The 24,465-nt window shown below is 48.3% G+C and overlaps 1 protein-coding gene across 1 annotated transcript in view; it reads left to right on the top strand.

The window, feature by feature from the left end:
- The window catches only part of Spsb4 (splA/ryanodine receptor domain and SOCS box containing 4), a 77,534-nt gene that overhangs the window by 12,016 nt on the left and 41,053 nt on the right, over nucleotides 1-24,465 (top strand). The window contains exon 2 of the mRNA XM_041677312.1: nucleotides 8,381-9,227. Within this exon, the coding sequence (XP_041533246.1) occupies nucleotides 8,534-9,227 (694 nt within the window). The 5' untranslated portion in view covers nucleotides 8,381-8,533. The remainder of the gene's footprint in view (nucleotides 1-8,380; nucleotides 9,228-24,465) is intronic.

Consider the following 24,465-nt stretch of genomic DNA (forward strand, 5'->3'; position numbering starts at 1 on the left):
AGGTGAGAGATAGAAAGTCTGGTTAGTGCACATTTTTGGTATTTCTCAAATTGAGAAACGGATTTAAGATTTAATTACGTTTTACTTTTTTTTTTTTTTTTTTTTTTTTTTGGTTTTTGGAGACAAGGTTTCTCTATAGCTTTGGAGCCTGTCCTGGAACTCGCTTTGTAGACCAGGCTGGCCTCGACCTCATAGAGACCCACCCATCTCTGCCTTCCGAGTGCTGGGATTAAAGACATGCACCACCACTCCCCAGTTTACAAATTATACTTTTTGAATAATTTTAGACTTAATAGAAAAACTAATCCCACACTTACCTAGCTGCATGAGGCCCTGGTTTAATCTCCACCGTGGGAGGAAAGGAAAGAGAAAGCAGAGTGGGGGAGGGGAGGACCAAAGCAACATAGAGAGGTTTCATTTGCTGACCCCACATACGCACTCCTTCCTCTACAGTTAACTCTTTCACTAGTATTATGTATTTGTCACAGTTAACAAACCAATATTGCTACATTTTTATTATCCAAATGATTTTTGTTTTTGCCCACAGTCCTTTCTTTGGTTCCAGTATCCCACGAGGGAAGCCATGTTATGGTGTCTCCTTGGGCTCCTCTTTGTTGGCCCAGTCTCTTGACCTTTTCTTCTTCTTTTTAATGACCTTGACAGTTAGGAGGAGTGCCGGTTGGGCATCTTGGGTCCCCTGCCCCACCAAGTGGAATTTGTTCTGTTATCTTTATGATTAGAATGTACTCCTGTGCTTGTGGAAGAAGGAACCCACAGAAAAAGTACCTCTTGGGTATGCACGTAGACTGCATTGACAGATCACGTAATAGGCAATAATGGCTGCTAGAAAACACAGTATGATGGGTTAAATGGGATTAGTTAGTGGTTTACTTCTAGTTTTATGGTAACTATCCCTCTCTCCACAAAAAAAAAAAAACTAGCTTTTGGATTTTCTCTTAATTCTGTTATTTTTCTACCTAATTGAGCTTAGTTTATTTATTTTCATTTTAAGAATTGTAACAATGTGGACTCCAGTGAGCTGGCTCGCCCAGAAGATGGAGGTACGAGCCAGCAAGCTTGATGACCTGAGTTTGATCCCAGGACCTCTGCGGTGAAAGGGGAGATCCGATCCCCATGAGCTGTCCTCTGATCTCCATATTCTCACCTCGGTGTGTGCACCCCTCACCCCAAATAAATGAACAAATGTAAGAAACCAGTTGTTAGTGTAAGCACTTTATCTATGACTTCCTTGTGTCAGAGGCATCCCACAAACTTAACAGATGAATTTTCTGTTACTTTCTAGATAACCATGCATTTGCATATGAAATTTTAAAATCTAAATTGTTTAAGAAAATGTAAAAAAATTCTCAGTGACTCCCACCCCCTGTTACCAGACACTGTGCTATATTCACTCTCTGAGGCTTTATCTGTATCTTAATATATAGGAAAAGATTTCTCTTTTAATCGTTTTTTTAAAATTCTTTTACTGTTTTTATTGACCTCTACATTTTTCTCTGCTCCCCTTCCTGCCTCTTCCCTCCCCTTCAGCCCTCTCCCAAGGTCCCCATGCTCCCAATTTACTCAGGAGATCTTGTCTTTTTCTACTTCCCATGTAGATTAGATCCATGTATGACTTTCTAGGGTCCTCTTTGTTGTCTAAATTCTCTGGAATTGTGATTTATAGGCTGGTTTTCTTTCCTTTTTGTTTAAAAACCACTTATGAGTGAGTACATTTGATAATTGCCTTTCTGGGTCTGGGTTACCTCACTCAAAATAATGTTTTTTAGCTCCATCCATTTGCTTGCAAATTTTAAGATGTCATTATTTTTTCTGCTGTGTAGTACTCCATTGTGTAAATGTACCACATTTCCTTATCCATTCTTTAGTCGAGGGGCATTTATGTTGTTTCCAGGCTCTGGCTATGACAAACAAAGCTGCTATGAACATAGTTGAGCACATGTCTCTGTGACACAATTGAGCATCCTTTGAATATATACGAAAGTGGTATTACTGGGTCTTGAGGAAGGTTGTTTCTTAATTTTCTGAGAAATCACTACACTGATATCCAAAGAGGCTGTACCAGCTTGCACTCCCACCAGCAATGCAGAAGTGTTCCCTTTACCCCACAACCTCTCCAGCATAAGTTGTCATCAGTGTTTTTGATCTTGGCCATTCTTACAGGTGCAAGATGGAATCTCAGAGTTGTTTTGATTTCTCTGATGACTAAAGATGTTGAACATTTCCTTAAGTGTCTTTTAGCCATTTTAGATTCCTCTGTTGAGAGTTCTCTGTTTAGGTCTGTACTCCATTTTTTTTATTGGATTATTTGTTCTTTTGATGACCAATTTTTTGAGTCCTTTGTATATTTTGGAGATCAGACCTCTGCCTGATGTGGGGTTGGTGAAGATCTTTCCCCATTCTGTAGGCTGTCGTTTTATCTTGTTGACTGTGTCCTTTCCTTTACAGAAGCTAGGAGAAGCTTTCTTAATTATTTATTATTTCATGTGCGTTCGTGTTTTGCCTGTATGTATGTTTTGTGAAAGTGTCAGATCCCCAAAACTGAGCTATAGGCTGTATGAGCTGCCAAGCGGGAGAAGTTCTGATGGCTCCATGGACATCTGAAAGAACATGCTTTCTTTGCACTTGGGACACAGAACACCATCCACACATCAGTTAGATCTTGTGTATTAATCATGCAGGGTTTGCCGTTTTGTGGTCTTTATTTCATTTGGTCAACTGATCACTCATGAGCTAGAAGATGGGAATTAAAATCACCTGCCCTGTAGTCCCTCTCGCTTTTGCTCTGAATGGCGGGCGCCATCTGATGTGGCTTGATCTTCAGCTATGGATCATATTCTTTTATTACCGCAAACTAGTCTCCTTTGCTTCATTTAAAACTTCTGCTTTGAAATCCACTTTGCTTGCCTCTTGCTTAGGCTGTTCTAGGTATGAACTTATGCACAGCTGTCTGTCTGTCCTTCCATTGTTTTGTTTTTGGCTCTGACTCACTTTTCTTTGGGATGGCTCTCATGTGTTGTCTGAGGCAGGGGGTTTTGTCTTCTTCCTAGCTTTAGTCTTTGCCTTTGAGTGGTTTGTTATGACTGTGCGTTGACATGGCTACTACTTCGGTCTCGGTTTTACTATCACATCTTCTGTCTTGACGTCTTCTTGCTTCAATAGCTTCTTAAAACAAAGCCCTCGGGGGTACGGTCTGTTTTACTTTGTGCCGCCTTCCTTCTGACAGTTTAGAAGGTTTGTGCTTTATTGTTAGTTGGGGAAGTTATCTTTAGAATAACTATGTAGAATGAATTTAATCTTTTGTTTAGACTGCCTGCCTTCTAAAATGAGTAACTGCAAAGATTGTTTACCGATTCTATCACAGTTTCTAGATGCTTTACGGCAGCTGCTTTAAATGACAGCGTTTCTCCAGTTACCTTTTCTTGGTCTTTTTTTCTCCTTTGTTTCTCCGATAGTATCTTGAAATTTTTAAATGAAATTTACTGATTTTGTGTTTGTGGTGTGTGAGTGTGCCCCAGCGTGCGTAAGCGGTCAGAGAACAACTTGGGAATTGGTTCTCTCTGTCTACCACGTGGGTCTTGGTATCCAACTTGGGTCTTCAGACTTGGAGACAAGCACCCTCTGGACTGAGCCGTTCTCCAGTGGTGTCTTCGTTCCATCCAGGTATGTTTCTCTCTGCTCTAGGGGCTGTCTACGCTGAGGATTTTGCAGATATATTTGCAGAAGTGCTGGAAATTACACAAAGAGTGCAGGATTGCACTGTGACTGGGGTGGTGATTTATTTTGGTAGTTTCTTTATTTTTCAGCCAGCAGAGTAGCTGTGGGCTTCTCTTCTCCTGCCCGGCCTTTGCTCTGTTGCCTGTGAAGGAAGAAGGCAGGCTGTGGTTTCCTCTGTTTCCTGTTCTTCCCATTCCCTGAGAGTTCCTGACACCAGACTGCACATCCTCTGCCTGGTGCCCTTGGTTAGACCATTGGAGTCGTCCTTCAAGAATCCCAGCCGCTCGCCTGCTCTACAGGCTTTCCCACAACCCTGACCCGCAAGGAGCCTTCTCAGGTGTGTTAGACCAGCTTTGATCCTGGCTGCTCTGGGCCACCTCTGATCGCGTCTGGCAGCCTTCCCTCCTAAGCTGTGGTTTAGGTTACAAACGTGTCCAGTTTTGCCGAAGAGGGCCTTTGCATTTCGATTTCTTTCTCCTTGATTTTGGGTGATTTTAGATCAGAACATGAGTAATTTTATTCTACCGCCTTTCAACTATCGAGTGTTGGGGATATTTGTGATCGAGTATTCTCTCAGATCAGACGTCACCCAGAACTTTTCCAAATAGAGTTGATGCCAGCCTAACAACAGAAAGGGAAGAACCTGGGAGAATACACTAAAATTGGAGAGTTAAAAACATGTGTGTCCATGCTGAGTGGCAGCGGGGGTCCTTCCGTCCCTTCTTCACTCCGATGGGGGTGTGTTTCTGTCAGGGAGGAGTAGTAGACTTCCCTGTCAGTGAGAAGCACCTGAGACAACAGCCTGAGAGAAGGGTTTGTTTTGGCTCGTAGTCCCCGAGTTTCAGTTCATTGTGGCAGAAGGCATGTGCGGGAGGAGGGGGGCTCCGATGGCAGAGGCCAGAAGCATACAGGGGATGCCTGCAGTAGTACCAGAGGTGTCCCTGTCTGTCCTCCCAGACACTTTTTGGTACAGTGACGGTGACACTCACGGTTATCATGGGACCAAGGAGATGGTTCAGGTGATAATGTGTTTGCTGTACAAACACAAGGACCCGAGCTTGATCCCCAGAAGCTATGTAAAAAAAGCCAGGCATGGTGGTTTGTACTTTAAATCCAAACCCTGGGGAAGTGGAAAAGATGATGGATCCCTGGGATTTGCTGGTCAGCCAGCTTAGCCTATTCTGTGAGTCCGAGGCCAATGAGAGACCCTTATTTAAAAAATAAGGCAAGTGGCACCCGAAGAATACATTTAAGGTTGGCCCATGGGTTACTTACACATATGTGCGTATGCACCTGCATACACCCGGACCTACACACGCACAGGTGTGCGTACACACACTCGAGAAAAAGAAGTAACTATCACAAGTTCACCTCTTATCAATTATTATGCAGGCTACAACATTGCACCTTTGGCTCCCAAAAGGCTCAATTCTGTCTTACAATGTCTTAACATGCTTTTAGTCTCTCTCACCTCCCCCCAGAATCTCCACGGTTGCCGCACTGTTCAGGTCCAGATTATCCTCCAAACCTCCGTGCGCATGTGGGTCCCTGCAAAATCAAAAACAAGCCACATGCTTCCAGATTTGATGGCACAGACTAAACATTCCCGTTTCAGTAGACAGCGTCGGGGAATGGAGAGGACGGAACCAAAGCGAGACTGAAACTTCTTAGCGAAAACACGAGGTACAAGGTGTCATGATGTCAACCCAGCACCCTTGGGCCTATGACACTGTCCTCTCTGTTGGCCGTCTCTGCACACTGCCTGCTGCCTTCTTCAGCAGACATCCCATCTTCCTGCGTCTTTGGCTTCACCATCACGGTTTCATACATCACCCTCCTGGAGAAATCACTTGGGTTTTTCCTGGGAATCCCTTGCCTGTAGGAATTCCATGCCTGTCTGTCTAGTCACCTAGGCCTTCCTTTGTACTTTAGGCTTAAGCCTCCATAATCCAATAGTTCTTGTATCCTGCATGCCTGCAAAGCCAGCATGGTGGGTCATGCTAGATTTCCTACCTCCTCAAGCGATAGCTGGAGCACCTCGAGTCATGGCTGAAGTGGCCCGTGAGTGCCTTGATGATTGAAAACAGAGAAGATTTCCTAGGTACCGGGCGCAGGCAGTGTGTCCTGGAGATGGCTTCTTGGGACAGAGTCTTTCAAATAAGTGAAAACCTTCACACTCTGGAGCCAGTTCCTGAGGTGCTCTCATGGCATCTTTCTAGTTGTCCTGATGTCCCTCATAATGGCGCTAACCTAGTGTTTCTCAGTCTGTGGGTCGTGATCCCTTGGGGGATCAAACGGCCTTTTCACAGCGGTCATGAATCAGATAGCCTGCATATCAGCTATTTGCGTTACCGTCCATAATGGCAGCAAAATCATAGTTATGAAGTAGCAATGGAAATAACTTTATGGTTGGTGTCTCCACACCATGAGGAACTATTTTTTTAGAGGGTCCCAGCATTAGGAAGGTTGAGAACCACTGCTCCGATCTCTTTAGAGGCCTCACTGTTTATGGCTTCTGTTCTGTTACTTTTCTCATTGCTCTGGCAACCCTGACAAAAGCATCTTAAGGAAAGGGTTTGTTACCGCTTGACACAGTTCGTGGTGGTGGAGAAAGCTGGGTGGCAGGACTGAGGGGCAGTCTTCTTAAGTGTCGGGCTCTTCCTGCTCTGGATTTGCTCCCAGACCTCACTGTGCATCTGGCCGAAGAGCCAAACTTAGCCACAGCCTGGATACTGGGCTGCCCTGAGAATTCATTCATTCATTCATTAATGAAATTAATTCATCCTTCACCTTTAAATTCAACCTCTGTAAAGTCTCAGGACGTGGACAAAATGTGCACAGCTTCCGTACCAATGGGTAACACAAATGGCCTCGGTTTGGTTCCCATGAGACATTGTTTCTGCCTGGAACTGGACGAGATAGATGTCTTTGCTGTTGGCGTTCCTCTCGGCAGCCTGGTCTCCTGAGGTCTCAGAATCATCCATACAGCTGCACTTACAGAATTCTAGGATTTCTCTGGCTGGCTTCTCCAAACTTTGCTGAATTCTTCCTGCAAATTAGTTCTGCGAGCTTCCATACCACGTGATCAGATACAGGCACAGCGCCAGCCACACCTCAGTGTCAGTTTTCTGCGATTGTCAGCTCTCTGTGCTGTGACAAAACGTGACAGAATGCCCTACAGAAGAAAGGATTTCCTTCCCTTGCGCTTGCAGAAGTTTCTCTAGTTGTCATGGCAAAGAGGGCGTGGCCCAGCACAGCAACTCCCATCATGGTGATGGCAGCCACGAAGGTGTGGGAGAGAACGTGCCTACAGTTGGCAGCTTTCCCTTTTCTTCCTTGTATTCTATCTGGATTGCCAGCCTATGGAAAGGTGCTGCCCACATTTAGGGTGGGTCGTCTACCCCTGGTTAGTGCTTTCTGGAAACGTCCTGGCAGATATACCTAGAAGTGAGCTTTACTGATCACATAGGTGCGTCTTAAATTGACAGTGACGATGAACTGTCTGTCACCAATAGGAAGTCATGGGTAGGTAAGACAGAACATGGTAGCATCCTGTCTTCTCATTTGTCCTGGAGAAGTCCCGAGCCAGGATGCCCCCAGGCTAAGGAAGAAGAAGGCACACACCTGTCCTCTGTCAGCTGCAGGAGTCAGATGGGGCAAAGCTCAGCCTTCCTCTTCCCATAGTTAGGGCCATCTAAGCTCCCCAAAGTCCCTGGGGCCCGAATGACCCTACTGTGTCCAGTTCCTCCACCTCCTGGAAAATTGCCGTCTTTGCAGCAAGGGATACTAACTGGGATAAATGTTAGCAATAATGTTTCTATGCCCAGGGAAAACACTGGTGTGTCCAAGAGAAATAATTCCCTGTGGGATGCCTGGAGAACAAAGCCAAGAGAACCAGATCTGAGCTTTTAGCATATCGTCTTTCAGATTCTCATCATACCACCCGAATGGGAGGTGTTGTATCCCATCTTACAGAGGAGGAAAGTAGAGTCCAGGAGAGGCCTGAGATACAGAGGGATGTGTTTTAGTGATGTCTGGCTCCACAGTTTGGATGGATCAGCTCTCTTTTTCTCCTTCTTTGCCATTTATTTTCCCATGGCGACAACACACCACCATCTTCAAATAGTTGTCCCTGGGTGACCCCACCGAACACTTGCTCTGTGTCTTGCTTCCCAAACCTGGTTCCATTTTAAGATTTTTTTTTAAGCTCTAGATAACTGGAGCTGCAAACCCACGAGCCACATGCTAAGTGTGTATGACCCCATGTCTCAGCACTCCAGTTTCTTGGGGTTCAGTTCCTCTTGCGACAGCGATTTCCAGCGGTTACTCTGGTGCCAAGAACAGACTCTGAGAGCAGAGTTCCTTGGTTTGACTCGTGGCTCAGTCACTTATTACCTGTGAGACTGGCTAATCAGTGACTTCTTTAAGATTTAGAGGAACGGGGAAACCTTAATCATGGAGGACAGTGTCTGCCATATCTCATATACTTGGAAAGTACCAGATATGAAGAACCATTCATTATTATGCGCATGAATTATGTGGTCGGGCCTTACAAAGGGCCCTTCCAAGGCCAAGGTATAAATGAAGGGAGAGTAGCTGACTGTTGATGCTTCTATCATAACTTGTGCCCTTTGCTTCCTTCCAGGAGCTTGGGCCCCTGCCACAGCCCAGCAGAGGCTGTAGAGATCAACCATCAGGAAGCCTGGTTCCCAGCCCCGGGGTCCATCCCTGGCTGTGGGGAGTGGAGGCTCCCACGAGGTAGCAGTGGCCCGAAGTGGTCCCCTCCCCATAGTGAGCCATGGGTCAGAAGCTCTCGGGGAGCCTCAAGTCTGTGGAGGTGCGAGAGCCAGCTCTTCGGCCTGCCAAGCGGGAGCTTCGAGGCTCAGAGCCCGGGCGGCCAGCGCGGCTAGACCAGCTGCTGGACATGCCTGCGGCAGGGCTGGCTGTGCAGCTGAGACATGCCTGGAACCCCGAGGACCGCTCGCTTAATGTCTTCGTCAAGGATGATGACCGCCTCACCTTCCACCGCCACCCTGTGGCCCAAAGCACGGATGGCATCCGCGGCAAGGTGGGCCATGCCCGGGGCCTGCACGCATGGCAGATCCACTGGCCGGCTAGGCAGCGGGGTACCCATGCTGTGGTGGGCGTGGCCACATCCCGTGCCCCTTTGCACTCCGTGGGTTACACCGCACTGGTGGGCAGCGACTCCGAGTCGTGGGGCTGGGACTTGGGCCGCAGCCGCCTCTACCACGATGGCAAGAACCGACCTGGGGTGGCATACCCTGCTTTCTTGGGGCCGGATGAGGCCTTCGCTCTGCCAGATTCCTTATTGGTCGTGCTGGACATGGACGAGGGCACACTCAGCTTCATCGTGGACGGCCAGTACCTGGGCGTGGCCTTCCGTGGCCTCAAGGGCAAGAAACTGTACCCGGTGGTGAGTGCCGTGTGGGGCCACTGCGAAGTCACCATGCGCTACATCAATGGCCTTGACCGTAAGTGTGCTGGCCTAGGTGGCAAGGGGTGCAGAGGCCTCTTGTCCCAGAAGAGTTGGGGAACGGGTAAGCAGTGCAGGGAGAGCTGCAGTTGGGGAACCCTGCCGTTTTTAGCAGTGATCAGCATGGTTTTGAATTTTGACTTTGTCGAAGGCTTTGCAGTTTACAGGCTCTACCTCAGTTTACCCATCTTTAAATGGCACAGTGGTCATGATTAAACTCAGGGCACTCAGGAGGGTCACATGGCCATATTCCAACTGGGGGGGGTGTCACATGGCCATACTCTAGCTCAGGGCACTCAGGAGGTCACCTAGAATCATATGTGTGCTTATAATAGTAAATGCACTTGATAAGGGCTGTCTGTGAGTGCTAAAGAGATTTATGGAATGACCCAACCTAGTCCCGGGCTGGAGAGCGTCACCACTGCCCGGTCCCTGGGTGGGAGTCGAGCTGTCAGATAAGAAATAGTGTTAGCAACTGTTACTTATTGCCGCCTCCTGGATGCAGCTTTGAACACCCAGATCCCAGCCCCTTCTGGCAGCTGTCAAAGGAGGTAAAATGCTCTCCCCTCCAGCGGATTGTGGCCGTGTGGAAATGAAGCCCTGGACTATGGAATTGGCCCGTTTTCCAGACAACCAGAAATCTAGATCCTGGCAACTGCTAACGATCTGGTTGAAGTGAAGCTCCTCTGTGGGCTGTAGGTCTCACCCTAGCGGCACCAAGGCCTCCTTTATTCACAATGCATAACCTGGCAGGCAGTTGAAAAGTTAATTAATGCCGGGTGGCGGTGGGCAGCAGTGCAGGCCCTTACTTAATCCTAGCACTCGGGAGGAAGGGTAACCTCTAGGAAAAGTAAACATGGCTATGTGGCCCATCTTGAATCCCAGGGCTTGCTCACACATATCGGCTATTGTGGTTTAAACATGAAGTGTCCCCCACAGGCTCATATGTTTGAACCATCATCCCCTTCAGGAAGTGGGAGGAAGTTGATCATAGGGTGGTGGGGGGAGGGGATCTTGAAGGATTTCTTTTTTTTTTTTTTTGGAAACAGTGTTTCCCTGTATAGCTGTGCTGTCCTGGAACTCACTCTGTAGACCATGCTGGGCTTGAACTCACAGAGATCCTCCTGCCTCTGCCTCTTAAGGGCTGGCATTAAAGGCGTGTGCCACAACCACTAGGCATATCTTGAGTGTTTTTTTTTTTTTTTTTGATTTTTCGAGACAGGGTTTCTCCGTGGCTTTTGGTTCCTGTCCTGGAACTAGCTCTTGTAGACCAGGCTGGCCTCAAACTCACAGAGATCCTCCTGCCTCTGCCTCCCGAGTGCTGGGATTAAAGGTGTGCGCCACCACCGCCCGGCAGATCTTGAGTTTTTATAACCTGGCTTCACTTTATGTCAGCTCTCTGTTTCCTGACTGCAGATGTCTTGGAACCAGCTGCCTCCTGCTCTTGCCGCTTGCTATACTTTCCTTCTCATGGGGACCACATAATTTGTGAGGCCTAAGCCAAGATGAATTTGCCCTGAAGTTCCTTCTTGTCAGGGGTTAGGTCACAGCAGTGAGAAAAGTGACAGTGTGCTGGTCTCCCAGCAACCATCTGTAGATGTCTTCCCTACCAAATCTTACAGAAATGAGCACTTGCAGCCCCAATTCCAGGGTTCATTCTAAATGAGAGGTTCAGTTGCCAGCCAGTGTGGCCGATTTTTCTTTTTTTGAAAGTCAGAAAAAAAAACAAGAAAACAAAAAACCTAAAGCACAGAGCTCCGAACCATGAGCAGGGTCCTCCTAGGTCTGTTGGCCTCTGAGATCAACCATTTTCCCATGTTCCCCTCTTCAATTGACAGCCCAAGAGTAACATTCCAGAAAAGGAACCACGGGCAAGGTTTGACTCGTGTGTTTGCTTGAGCAAAATGTGGGCTGCTGGTTTGAGGGTGGCAGGCCAACACAAAAGTGGCCGGAGCTCCTAACTCCGGGATAATTGGCAGCATTTTTGCTGGCATCTGTTTCTGTGGTTGTTGGACTAAGGTTAACGGTGGAATGATGCTCCGTTTTCTGTTGACCTGTAAAGCCTTGGAGCAGATGAGTCTGCTCCGAGCAAGGTGATCATCGTGGTGCTTTGTAGGAAGGGTCCGGAATCCTCTTAGGTAGACATGCCGATGCAAACCCTAGGGATGTGGAGAGAATGGCACCAGTGAGCTCTCTGGTCCAGCTGGGAAGTTTACTGCTGGAATTAATTTGTGCTTGTGCTGGCGCTCTGGAGGGTCTGTCCCGGTCCTCTGGACATCCCCAGCACAGTGGTTCTGTCTCTAGTGCGACACTCAAACTCCCTAACATCCACTCTATTCATCTGTAAAATGGGACATGGGATCCCTTTCTTAGTTTGAGTGTTGGCACCAAATGTCTGAAATTGACAGCAGGGGGAGCTATGAAAGCCTAAAAAAGAATATTTCCTTTCGGTTATTGACCACTCCGGCCTATTGGTTGGTATTCAACAACAAAACTAAGTCACTAACATATTGTCCCTGTGGCTCCCTTGTGGCTGTTAGAGTCGGGGATCTCCTGCGTTACTGAAGGGGGCTGGGTGGGAAAGACAGTTGTGTCTGACGCATTTTGACCTCATGGGTCTTTTGGATGGTTTTATCTCCTTCTCCAGTGGCTGGGGTTTTTCAGGTCAGCAGAATCCGGAACAGGATCCAGGGAGGTGAAGGCGAGTACAGGGTAGGGGCTGTGATAATGGAGCAGGCTGTCATGATGCGAGCCTGTAGCATCTCCTATGTGATGATCAGGTGAGTTCCTGGCATTGTGCTAGACTGCCCTCCAGACAAGACTGGCATCCTCTACCTTGGGTAGAGGTATGATGGCAGAGAGGGAAGCTTATCTTGGGATAAGCCTTGATTATGTGGTAGTCTGTGCTACAGTGGGGTCCAAGGACTGGGAGGTGATTGGGAAAGAGCTATGTTGTATATATAGAGGGTGATCTGGGCCAGATTTCACCACGCATTCCCATGGAGGGAAATGGTTTGACCCCAGAGTCCCTTGGTTGGGAAGGTAGTCCCACGTGAAGATCTATGGGTTGAAAGAATTCTGATCCTTCATTGATTGTGGATGTGGTAACTTGACTGGGGTATCAGGATTGGAATGAAAGCATAACTGGGAATAAAAGGGCTGCCCCTTGGGGTTACTCCTTCCTCAAAGCCTCAGTGTCCCCTCTTCAGTTTGGGGTGATCAGACACACCACCACTAAGCAGATACCTAGTAGTTGGAGTCCATTGCTGCAATTAACCAGCTGAGCCGAGGAGGTTCTGGGGGTCACAGATGGAATACAGAGTAGCCTCTGTAAAGCATTTTCCTCTAATGCAGTGGGAGTTGTTAATGGATAACTCCTTTTCAATTTATGATTTTTATGACTGTAAAAGCAAGCCTTAAAAGGTCTTACCACACTGAACCCTGAAGCACATGTTGGACGGGACAAGAGCTCCTGGCAGTGCAATTTCCTCTTGCAAATGCACGATGCCCTGGAACCTCTCATGGGTAGAATTGTTCTTTCACTACACCGCAGAATGATATGGCTTAGCATCTTGGGTTTTCCTGCAAAGACCTGGAGGACGCTCAAAGGTCTGTAACTGAGACAGCTGAGGCGTGTGTAGCTGAGGTGTACACAGACCAAGCCAGGCACATGACTAGGCTGTGTCAGTTGTCCAGACCCAACCTAGTAATACCAATAATACTACTAGCTAGACGTATCTCATCCTGCTGGGCTCTTTTCTAAGCCCTTCATAAAAGTAATCATTCAAGTACTCTTTAAGTGAATATATGGATAATCATCTTTGATTCACCCTGAAGGAATTGATGCTCAATGAAGTTGAGCAAGTTGCTCAAAACCACACAGCTCATAGCCGAGGAACCTGGATTCAGGCTGAGGCAAATGGTGTGAGACTCTTGCGGGAACCCTAGCAGACAAGGCAGGGGGAGCCAACAACTCAGGAGGGTTGGCTCTACCTGATTTTGTGGCCCTCTGTGGTAAACTTAGCTGAGATCCTGTCGTGCTGTCTCTGTTGCTTTTTCTACTTCCGTTGCTTCCTTCCTGGCCCTCAAAGAGCTCTGCAGAGTGCGCTGAAAGCGAGGCAGGGTGCAGGGGCCGACTCTGCTGCTCAGAATCAGCTACGCTTTATCCCTGAGCAGGGGAAGATGCCTCATCTACTCTCACGCTCACCCCTGGGCTGTCCTGGCCTTGTCTGGACTTGTTCCCTGGCTTGAAGTTTCCTCTTTCCAAATTCTGGTGCCTGAGTGCTAACAGAAGGGTGTTGTCTTGGAGTTCCTGCGTGGTGAGTGCGACATGAGAGACACGGGTGGAGGCAAGGAGCCCCAGATGGAGGCCAACATCCTTGGGGGCCTCAGCAGCTTTGATACAGGGTGACTAATGGTTCTCTTTGTCAGGGAAACCCTTGGGCTGTACCGTAGGCTAAAGATTTTACTCGGGTGTTGGGTTTGTGCTGTTTTGGGCCTGTTGTGCACAGAGGGCCCATTGATGCTCAGGACTGACTTTCGGTTGAAGAGCAGAAGCACAGGTATAGTGTCCTGGGACCAGCTGGCCGTGAAGGCCTGTCTATTTGTGCCAAGCAGAAGAAGCTATATTTCTAGTCGTCATTCCTAGATGGTTTAATCGATTTGCCAACAAGTATTTATGGGCACAGCAGTGCAGCAGAGGAGGCTGGCAGCCAGCCAGCGCTTCCGGTATTGATGGGGACCAGAGAGGTTTTCCACAGGATGACTGCAAGGGCACCCTCCCCTTGTCAGACTGTGTTCCTGCTCTGTGTGGAGCCCACCACCCTCCTGCTCAACACTTGGGAGGCTTGTGTGGGCAGCGAGGTCCTCCCCACTTCCCTGATGACAGAATGTGACTCCTCCACCAAGGTCCGTGTCTGAGACCCTCATCTTCTCTGTTTGTCACCCCAGCTCCCTACAGACCAGAGAGACCCTGTCCCCAGGCCCCACTCAGTGGGGTTTGTCCTCTTTGCTCAAGGGCTAGTGGCCAGGGAGGCATCTGTGACAGGTGGAAACAGTGGGAACTTAGTACATTTATGATCCTTTTAATAGGTAAAGCTGGAGGCTGGGTAGCAGCTGTCAGCGATACACAGAGTTGGACGTTGAAGCATCCCCGCCACATTCTCCAGTCCCCGGCCCCCTCGCATCCTTGCCACCAGCCACCATCAGCAGTTTCTTGTGTATCCTTCCAGAAATACTTACGACAGGGAATTTTTAGATCACACTGTAAGCGGAGCTTTGCATCATGCCCCCCCCCCACCTTAATGGATCTTGGCAATTGTTTAAACATCAGTTATGGTAGAATGGCCCTCATTTCTTATTAACAGTTGCATGTATTTTCATAGTATGGATGTCTAATGATTTAATTATTCAGATCCCTATTTTTGTAGAGCCGGTCAGTTTCCTGTAAGAATAGACTTTTAATCTTAATTTGAATTCCATTCATTCCCCCTTCCCGCTACTCAACATTCTCATGCCTCGGTTTTTCCATCTGGGCAGTGGGATACTTAGACGACCACGCCAAGCGCTGTGAAAGTGACGTAAGAGTGGAGCCTGGCCCAGCACTTAGGTGGCCACTGCGGGTGTACCCATGCGAGCCGTCATCACACATATGCATTTCCCATCCTTCCACTGAGCTCATCTCAGGCACCCAGTGAGCACCGTGGGTGATTGGGTTTCTCTTTGACAGGACAGTAGAGTTACATGGCCCTGCTGCCAAGAAAGCCCTAAGCACCTTATTGCACTGAGATTTTTTTTTTCAGCTGTCCGGTCCAGCCGACCCAAATACAGGATGTCCATCAGCACCATAAGAACCTGGCGCCCTTGGGTGCACAGAGTGGACCGCGCTATGTATGGCTTGTGGTGACACGGCTGCTGAAGGGAGATGACTCTGAACCGGGAGCGGCATGGCATCTGTGTTAGCCTCTGTCTGGTCCTCCGCAGGGCACCCTATGCAGAAGTGCTCAGTAGGTGCTGCATAGTGGGAGCTGCGTTTCCGTCTTCAGAGATACCTCTCTTGTAGTGCCCCTGCATGGAGGGCATAGTAGATGCGCTGCACCTCTGCACGGATGGCATAGGAGATGCGCTGCACCTCTCCACAGATGGCATAGGAGATGCGCTGCACTCGTGCACGGATGGCATAGTAGATGCGCTTCACCCCTGCACGGATGGCATAGGAGATGCGCTGCACCCCTGCACGGATGGCATAGGAGATGCGCTTCACCCCTGCACGGATGGCATAGGAGATGCGCTTCACCCCTGCACGGATGGCATAGTAGATGCACTTCACCCGTGCACGGATGGTATAGGAGATGCACTTCACCCCTGCACGGATGGTATAGGAGATGCGCTGCACCCCTGCACGGATGGCATTGTAGATGCGCTGCTGTGTGTGCACAGAAACGGAATGGCCTCTCGCTACCTGAATGGCTTTTCTTTTTTCCTTCACAGCGGGGACAGAGTCACAATGGGCCGGAGTAGAAGGAGCGGCCTGTGATCACTGCCAGCCCTCTTGCAGTCTGACCCCAGCGTGACCCGTCCCCGCTTCCCATTGTTTGCTCTGCATGGCACATCTGTCCCCACATCCAGACCAGCTGGAGGTTGTGTGATAGGCCAGGCGGTTCCATTCAGGACCTTGGCATTCAGAAACTGGCCCCCTGCCTTTTGTTCTCCACAAAAGGAACAGATTTTCAGCTGAGAAAGAGCCTTGCTCAGCTGCCACAGTCCTGCTTTGAGGGAATTGTCACATTTAATAGTTACGAACAGTCCCTCATAGCCCTGTCTTCACCAAGGCCTTTGACATGTAGATGCCAGTGTCCGGAGCCGGGTATGGGTGGGACTGGGCCAGCATGGTTTGGAGGTAGATCTGGCCTCAGGAACTCGTGGCACCCAGGAGTCTGAGCTCTACCTAGCTGTCACCTGAGTGAGTCATTTTAACTCTGAGCTCAGTTTGTTATTCAGAGAAAGAAAAACATTCTGCTCAGAATCATGGGTGATACATCAAAAGTGACCTAGCTAGTCCTGGCGCACAGTAGGGACTCACAACATAGTGGACACAAAAGTGCTAATATTGTTCCATGGATTGGAAAATCACTGTGGACAACGGCTGTTAGTAAACGCTGGTGCACGCTGAACTTCTTCACACAAGGGAAGCCTTCTCCGTGAGCTGTTTCAGAGGTTTCCCACTGAGTATCCAACAGGCTGTGTCTCCCAGTGGTAACTTGCCTGGTGAACCTGTCCTCAGCAAGGACATGTGAACAATTGGCACCACTGTGCCTGTGGCCATGTGTGTACCAGTCAGGAGGAGACGCTAGGTGGAGGGCCTAGCCACTGTTGGACATTTGTGGGGAAACGGGGAGGAGGCAGCGTGTCTCTGAGGCATTCGGGAGGGAAAGCGTGGGGATCGGCAGCCAGTTGGTAGCCACATTGGATAGGCGGTTGTGGAGAGGTTCAGAGAACCGGGAGGACTTGCCAAGGTCACCTACCAGGGAGCAGCAGAACCAGAGTCAAAACCCAGGCTCCAAAGCCTTTGAAGATGTTCCTGGCAAGACATGATGAGTGAATCACCAGCATGGTTCATGGCTCAGGCCTTGAAAGCTGATGTACGGTGCAGGCTAGGGGAGGTTGGGATGCCAAGGTCAGTGAGGACTTTCTGCCTTCTGTGTTTCTCGGAACCCTCGTCTGGAGGGTGACTGCCGTGATGACATTTGTCTCAGGGACCTTTGACAGTGAAGATGGTGTGTGAGAGGCCCAAGATGCTGACTTTCTAACACACTCTGGGCTGATGCGCATAACGCTACATGTCACACAGGTGTGGAACAGAGCGGGCATCCTCACCACCATGCTGTCCCCAGAAGCCCCCACCTCCCATTCGCCTCTTCCTTTCCAGGTGGCCCTGCAGACTTGCTAGTCTACAATTCCTCCATAGTTTGGTCTAGTGGAAATGGCATGCTTGCCCATGAAAGCCAAGCCTGGTGCTGCTCAGCCTGCCTGTACCCATAGTCTCTCCTGCCAGCTGATGCCAGGGCAGGTCCTGGGCCTTGCGCCTTGTCCCTATTGGACCTCAGCATCTTCTCCTTCCTATCCAGCTCACTTTCATCTTGTGCTTCCCTCTCCATCTGCTACTTGGGAAATTCACAGACTTGTGGCAGAGGTGCCCTGTGAGATGACCGGGAAAAGATTGCAATCCAACTGCTTAGCTCCCCAACATACCCGGGGCCGGTCAGGGCCTTCTGCTTGGTGGCTCCCCGACTCTCCTTGAATGCCCCCTTTCCCATCCACAAGCCCATTTTGCACATGGGATGTCGGAGGCTCCGGACCATGAGAAGGCAGCTCATGGACCTATCTAGTACTTACCTGTAATTCACAAACTAGAACCCTGAGGGTCATGCCCAGTGTTCTGTGGTGACAGCTAGGCCTTGGCTCTCGTGGGCTTCATGAAGATGCTGAGGTTGGCCTTAGTCACTGCCACAGCACCTGTCCACGGCACTAGTTCTCAGCTCATCCCGGGGCACTGGTGACTATTCTGAGCAGGAGGTGCTGGGCAAGCAATGAATGAGCGAGCATGTTTACAGGGAGAGCTGCAGCCTGCAAGGCTGGCAGCAGCTTTTTTTCCCCCTTCCATCAGGGAGCCAGCTGATTTGCCCTGTCTCGTCCTTTGGTTATGGCAAGGGGGTGGTTAGCGTGAGTTACAGTCTGGCCCAGACACTAATAAGGCTGCTGTCAGAGGCCTTCCATAATTCAAGGGAAGGCTGTGCTGTGTAATGGCCCTCTTCGTCAGATCTTCCAGGGCTTAGGGCCTCCTTAATGATTTATTTGCCTAGGATGAAATTAAGCCAAGACAGTGTGAGCTTGGAAAATACTGCCTCGCTGGCTTTCCCAGTTCATCCTGCTCAGAGGCCACCTTCTATAAATAGAACTGTGAGAACCCTGCTTCGTGACCTGCCTGCTGGGAGCCCTGACAGGCAAGGGCTGTCCCACCACAGGCCCTCGAGATGGCACCTGGCCAGCACGTGGCCCCTGTCTCCTCCTTGCCAAACTTGGCATGCCGCTGTGATACAGTGGAGGACAGATATACTAAAACTTGATCTTGTCCCGGCCTCGGAGTCTTTTCAGGACATACATTTTTTTAAAAAGATGATTGATGTTCATGTGTGTGTGTTGCATGTGTGCATTTATGTCTAGGGTCTGCAGAGTTCAGAAGAGGGCAAACCATGATCCCCTGGAGCTGGAGTTACAGATGGTTGTGAACTGCCATGTGGGTGCTGGGAACCTAGGTCCTCTGCAAAAGCAACAAATGGTCCTAACCTCTGGGCTAACTCTCTGAGACCCAGTGCGTGCTTTTGAGTAGCTCTCTTTGGACCCAGACTGAGTTCCAGAGCTTGCCCTTCAGAAATCATTTCACAGGAGTGCCCCAGGGAAGACGCAGATTTGCATCTGGTGTTTAGTGAGGTAGATGACTATTCTGCCCTAGTCTTAGGCCTTGCTTGCAGAGCTGTGTAGGTGGTTGCCCCTCAGTGAAAGCCTAGAGTGGTGAACATAGTCCACCTGCTGAGAATCCAATGGGATGTTTATGTCAAGGCTTCTTTGAAATCTAGAACCCAGAAGAGGGACACCTTATGAGGGACACCAACATTAGATCACATTAGACTTGCATTGTGGTAGTCGTGCCGGGCACATTTTCTTTTTCAAACCACAGCAGAGTTCAGCTGCTTTCCTTTCCAAAGGGATGGGGTATGCGCCTAAGTGAAGTGTAGGGTACCACTGTTTGGAAAGGTGTTCACACTCCACCTGTGTCTCCTCCGGACATCCCGAAGGCCTCTAGGTTGATGGGCAATGTGTGGAAGCACTGCCCAGAGCCAGGTCCCAGAAACAATCCCATTCTCACGTGTGGCCTTCTGTACCTTCAAGGTCATGTGGGTCCATTCTCAGGCCCTCAAGTCTTTGCATCCCCTTACCATCCTGTTTGTTCTGTGTCCCAGCTTCTGATGCTTGGTGGGTTCTCAGTAAGTGGTAGTCGCACAAATGAATACCTGTTGTGTGATATTTTGATTGTGTTCTGACAACTAAAGCTTGCTTGGAGTCAGAAGGCAGAGCTAGATGACTATAGAGGTTTGGAGGACTGTAGACAGAGAGGAGACAGGAAGTGGTTAAGGAAGGGCTGAGAGAGGGTCTCAACCCTTTGAATGAAGGAATGGAAGAAGTAGGAAGCAACTGATGGCTGCTCGCTGTTCTCTGATCTTCCAGCTACTCCCTCTCCTTCTCCCTCCTCCCTTCCCCTCCCCCTCTCCTTCTTCATTTTTCAAGACAGAGTTTGGAGCCTGTCCTGGAACTTGCTCTGTAGAACAGGCTAGCCTCGAACTTGTAGAGATCCACCTGTCATTGCTTCCCGAGTGCTGGGATTAAAGGTGTGCGCCACTACTGCCCGGCGGTCTTTCAGGTTCTTGCCCCAATATGTTATTTCTTTTCCTTTTTTTTTAATTGACTTTACTGAGCTCTACATTTTTCTCTGCTCCCCTCCCCTACAATCCTCTCCCATGGTCCCCATGCTCCCAATTTACTCAGATCTTGTCTTTTTCTACTTCCCATGTAAATTAGATCCATGTATGTCTCTGTTAGAGTCCTCATTGTTGTCTAGGTTCTCTGGGATTATGATTTGTAGGCTGGATTTCTTTGCTTTATGTTTAACAAACGACTTATGAGTGAGTACATGTGATAATTGTCTTTCTGGGTCTGGGTTACCTCACTCAAAATGATATTTTCTAGCTCCATCCGTTTGCCTACGAGTTTCAAGATGTCATTATTTTTTTCTGCTGTGTAGTACTCCATTGTGTAAATGTACCACATTTTCCTTATCCGTTCTTCGGTCAAGGGGCATTTAGGCTGTTTCCAGGAACTGGCTATGCCAAACAATGCTGCTATGAACATAGTTGAGCACATATCCTTGTGGCACAATTGAGCATCCTTTGGATATATACCCAAAAGTCTTACCCCAATATTTGACTCCCGAATTTTTGCAGATTAAAATGAATTAGATTAATGCTTCAGATCCCTTGTTGAGTTGGGACAGTGGTATGAAAAGCACCCGTGACCAATTCATGGGGAAGTACTCTCTTTCCACAGCACTTGCAGGAAGTAGGTGTACACACACACACACACACACACACACACACACCACGCCGGTGCTTCTGGGAAGGAAACTGGAGAGCTTGTCAGTTAGTGGAGAATTCTGAGTTTACATTAGTTGTACTCCACACACGGCTGCTAACTTGATACTAGGGCAAAGACATGATCTGGGCAGTCATTGCTGCCCAGTGGCTTGGCACCTCATCATCTGTCTGTGCTGGTGTTTATACTGCCACCAGCCAGATCCAGACGGCTGCAGCGAACTGTGCTGTGTAGGCCTGGTTCCCACCGCTGTCCAGCCTGTGGTCAAGATTAAGACTGGGTTTTGTTCCTGTTGGTTTCTTCACTGGGCCACTCCATAACTCTTTGCTCCGTTGTCTGCTATGTGTCGAGCCTCAGGAACACTGGGATGACAGTTTGAGCAAGAGACTGACTGAATGCGTTTAAATAAATGCTTATGTATGATCAATCTGGATATTGAGAAATGAGATTATAAGTGTGAGAGAGGGCAACTGACAATGGTTACTTGGAACTCCTTGTGGAGAAGGACTGAGAGGAACCGAGATGATGCAGTGGGGGTGGTCGGTGAAGGTTGTTTGGAGAGGAGTTTAGTGGGGCTGAGCCCGTTGCCAACAGCCCTGGACACACTGGGAAGTGAGCACCGTGAGACGGAGGGGGTCAGCACTGCCTCACAACCTCCTTCTGTTTGATTGAAAGGTATTTTTTTTCCGTTTATTTATTTACTAAAGATTTCTGTCTCTTCCCCGCCACCACCTCCCATTTCCCTCCCCCTCCTCCAATCAAGTCCCCCTCCCTCGTCAGCCCATAGAGCTATCAGGGTTCCCTGCCCTGTGGGAAGTCCAAGGACCACCCACCTCCATCCAGGTCTAGTAAGGTGAGCATCCAAACTGCCTAGGCTCCCACAAAGCCAGTACGTGCAGTAGGATCAAAAACCCACTGCCATTGTTCTTGAGTTCTCAGTAGTCCTCATTGTCCGCTGTGTTCAGCGAGTCCGGTTTTATCCCAGGTTTTTTCAGACCCAGGCCAGCTGGCCTTGGTGAGTTCCCGATAGAACATCCCCATTGTCTCAGTGTGTGGGTGCACCTTTCGTGGTCCTGAGTTCCTTGCTCGTACTCTCTCTCCTTCTGCTCCTGATTGGGACCTTGAGATTTCTGTCCGGTGCTCCAAATTGGGTCTCTGTCTCTGTCTCCTTTCATCGCCTGATGAAGGTTAATATTCAGGAGGATGCCTATATGTTTTTCTTTGGGTTCTCCTTATTTAGCTTCTCTAGGATCACTAATTATAGGCTCAATGTCCTATGTTTATGGCTAGAAACCAAATATGAGTGAGTACATCCCATGTTCCTCTTTTTGGGTCTGGCTTACCTCACTCAGGATAGTGTTTTCTATTTCCATCCATTTGTATGCAAAATTCAAGAAGTCCTTGTTTTTTACTGCTGAGTAGTACACTAATATGTATATATTCCATACTTTCTTCATCCATTCTTCCATTGAAGGGCATCTAGGTTGTTTCCAGGTTCTGGCTATTACAAACAATGCTGCTATGAACATAGTTGAGCATATACTTTTGTTGTAATGATAAGGCCTCTCTTGGGTATATTCCCAAGAGTGGTATTTCTGGGTCCAGGGGTAGGTTGATCCCGAATTTCCTGAGAAACCACCACACTGCTTTCCAAAGTGGTTGCACAAGTTTGCATTCCCACCAGCAATGGATGAGTGTACCCCTTTCTTCACAACCTCTCCAGCAAAGGCTATCATTGGTGTTTTTTATTTTAGCCATTCTGACAGGTGTAAGATGGTATCTTAAAGTTGTCTTGATTTGCATTTCCCTGATCGCTAAGGAAGTTGAGCATGACCTTAAGTGTCTTTTGGCCATTTGAACTTCTTCTGTTGAGAATTCTCTGTTCAGCTCAGTGCCCCATTTTATAATTGGGTTGATTAGGCTTTTACGGTCTAGTTTCTTTTTTTTTTTTTTTTTTTTTTTTGGTTTTTCAAGACAGGGTTTCTCTGTGGCTTTGGAGCCTGTCCTGGAACTAGCTCTTGTAGACCAGGCTGGTCTCGAACTCACAGAGATCTGCCTGCCTCTGCCTCCCGAGTGCTGGGATTAAAGGCGTGTGCCAAAACCGCCCGGCTACGGTCTAGTTTCTTGAGATCCTTATATATTTTGGAGATCAGACCTTTGTCTGTTGTGGGGTTGGTGAAGATCTTCTCCCAGTCAGTGGGTTGCCTTTGTGTCTTAGTGACAGTGTCCTTTGCTTTACAGAAGCTTCTCAGTCTCAGGAGGTCCCATTTATTCAATGAGGCCCTTGATGTCTGTGCTGCTGGGGTTATACGTAGGAAGTGGTCTCCTGTGCCCATGTGTTGTAGAGTACTTCCCACTTTCTCTTCTATCAAGTTCAGTGTGTTCGGACTGATATTGAGGTCTTTAATCCATTTGGACTTGAGTTTTGTGCATGGTAATAGATATGGATCTATTTTCATTCTTCTACAGATTGACATCCAGTTTTGCCAGCACAATTTGTTGAAGATGCTCTCATTTTTCCATTGTATACTTTTAGCTCCTTTATCGAAAATCAGGTGTTCATATGTTTGTGGGTTAATGTCAGGGTCTTCTATTCGATTCCATGGGTCAACTTCTCTGTTTTTATGCCAATACCAAGCTGTTTTTAATACTGTAGCTCTGTAATAGAGTTTGAAGTCAGGGATAGTAATGCCTCCAGATGATCCTTTATTGTATAAGATTGTTTTGGCTATCCTGGGTTTTTTGTTTTTCCATATAAAGTTGATTATTGTCTTCTCCAGATCTGTGAAGAATTTTGATGGGAGTTTGATGGGGATTGCATTGAATCTATAGATTGCTTTTGGTAGAATTGCCATTTTTACTATGTTGATCCTCCCAATCCAAGAGCAAGGGAGATCCTTCCATTTTCAGGTGTCCGCTTCAATTTCTTTCTTCAAAGACTTAAAGTTCTTGTCATATAGATCTTTTACTTCCTTGGTCAGAGTTACCCCAAGATATTTTATGTTATTTGTGGCTATCGTGAAAGGTGATGCTTCTCTGATTTCCCTCTCTGTTTCCTTATCCTTAGTGTATAGGAAGGCCATTGATTTTTTGGAGTTGATCTTGTATCCTGCCACATTACTAAAGGTGTTTATCAGCTGTAGGAATTCTTTGGTAGGGTTTTTAGGGTCGCTTATGTATAGAAAGGTATTTTATTATCTTATGTGAGCAGGATCTCTCGTCTCCCTTACACCTGCGCTTTCTCCTGATTGGACAGAAGAGCCTGTGGGAAGGCTGTTGCAGAGGCATCTTGGCCAAAGTGCATATGCTTTTCAGTTCACTGTCTAACTGGCTGGGGAATCAATGTCTGCGGAACCTAGGGTCCCAGTGAGCCACAGAGCAGATTCAAAACCCTGCTCCTGGTCCTCTCATTTTGCTGCTGCTCCCAGGCAAATTTTGGGCTTTTTTGTTTTGCTTTTTTTGTTTTGTTTTGTTACAAAGTTCACTAGGTTTACTCAGAACCGTCTGGAGGTCCAGCCCACAGAAGCCTCGGCAGGGTGAGGATTCCCAAGTGTGTGCCTCAGCCGGGGCTGCTTTCAGTTTCTCCCGTCTGGAATGGTGGGCAGGTGATGCAGGGCATCGAGCCTGCCCCATTGCCTGGGCAGAAGCCAACTTTGTCTACCGCTTCTCACCCTTTATGTTCTTGGAGAGACCCTGGGAATGCAGTGTTAATCCGAGGTTCTGCTGAGACACACTTTACTCTCGTTCCGAGACAAGAGAACCCCAAGGGGAGCCTGGGTATCTTTCACCTCAAACTACCCAAGGTGGAATTGGTGGGCTGCGGTTTCTGTTTCCATTCTGACGGACACAGGCAACCTTCGTTGACTGACGAAGAGAAATGGATTGTGCAGATGTGTGAAAATTAAAACGTGCTCTTGAGGTGAACTAACTTGACATCCATATCCAGTTTGTGCTGGATAAGGAAGGAGAAGCGGGACAGGTCCTGAAAAGTATCCTGGGTTGGGAGCTGGGACACTGGTCAGCTGGTTCCA

Source organism: Microtus oregoni, unplaced genomic scaffold, assembly GCF_018167655.1.
Source record: "Microtus oregoni isolate MIOR12 unplaced genomic scaffold, Mior012 000028F_ref0000031, whole genome shotgun sequence".
In the NCBI taxonomy this organism is placed as follows: domain Eukaryota; kingdom Metazoa; phylum Chordata; class Mammalia; order Rodentia; family Cricetidae; genus Microtus; species Microtus oregoni.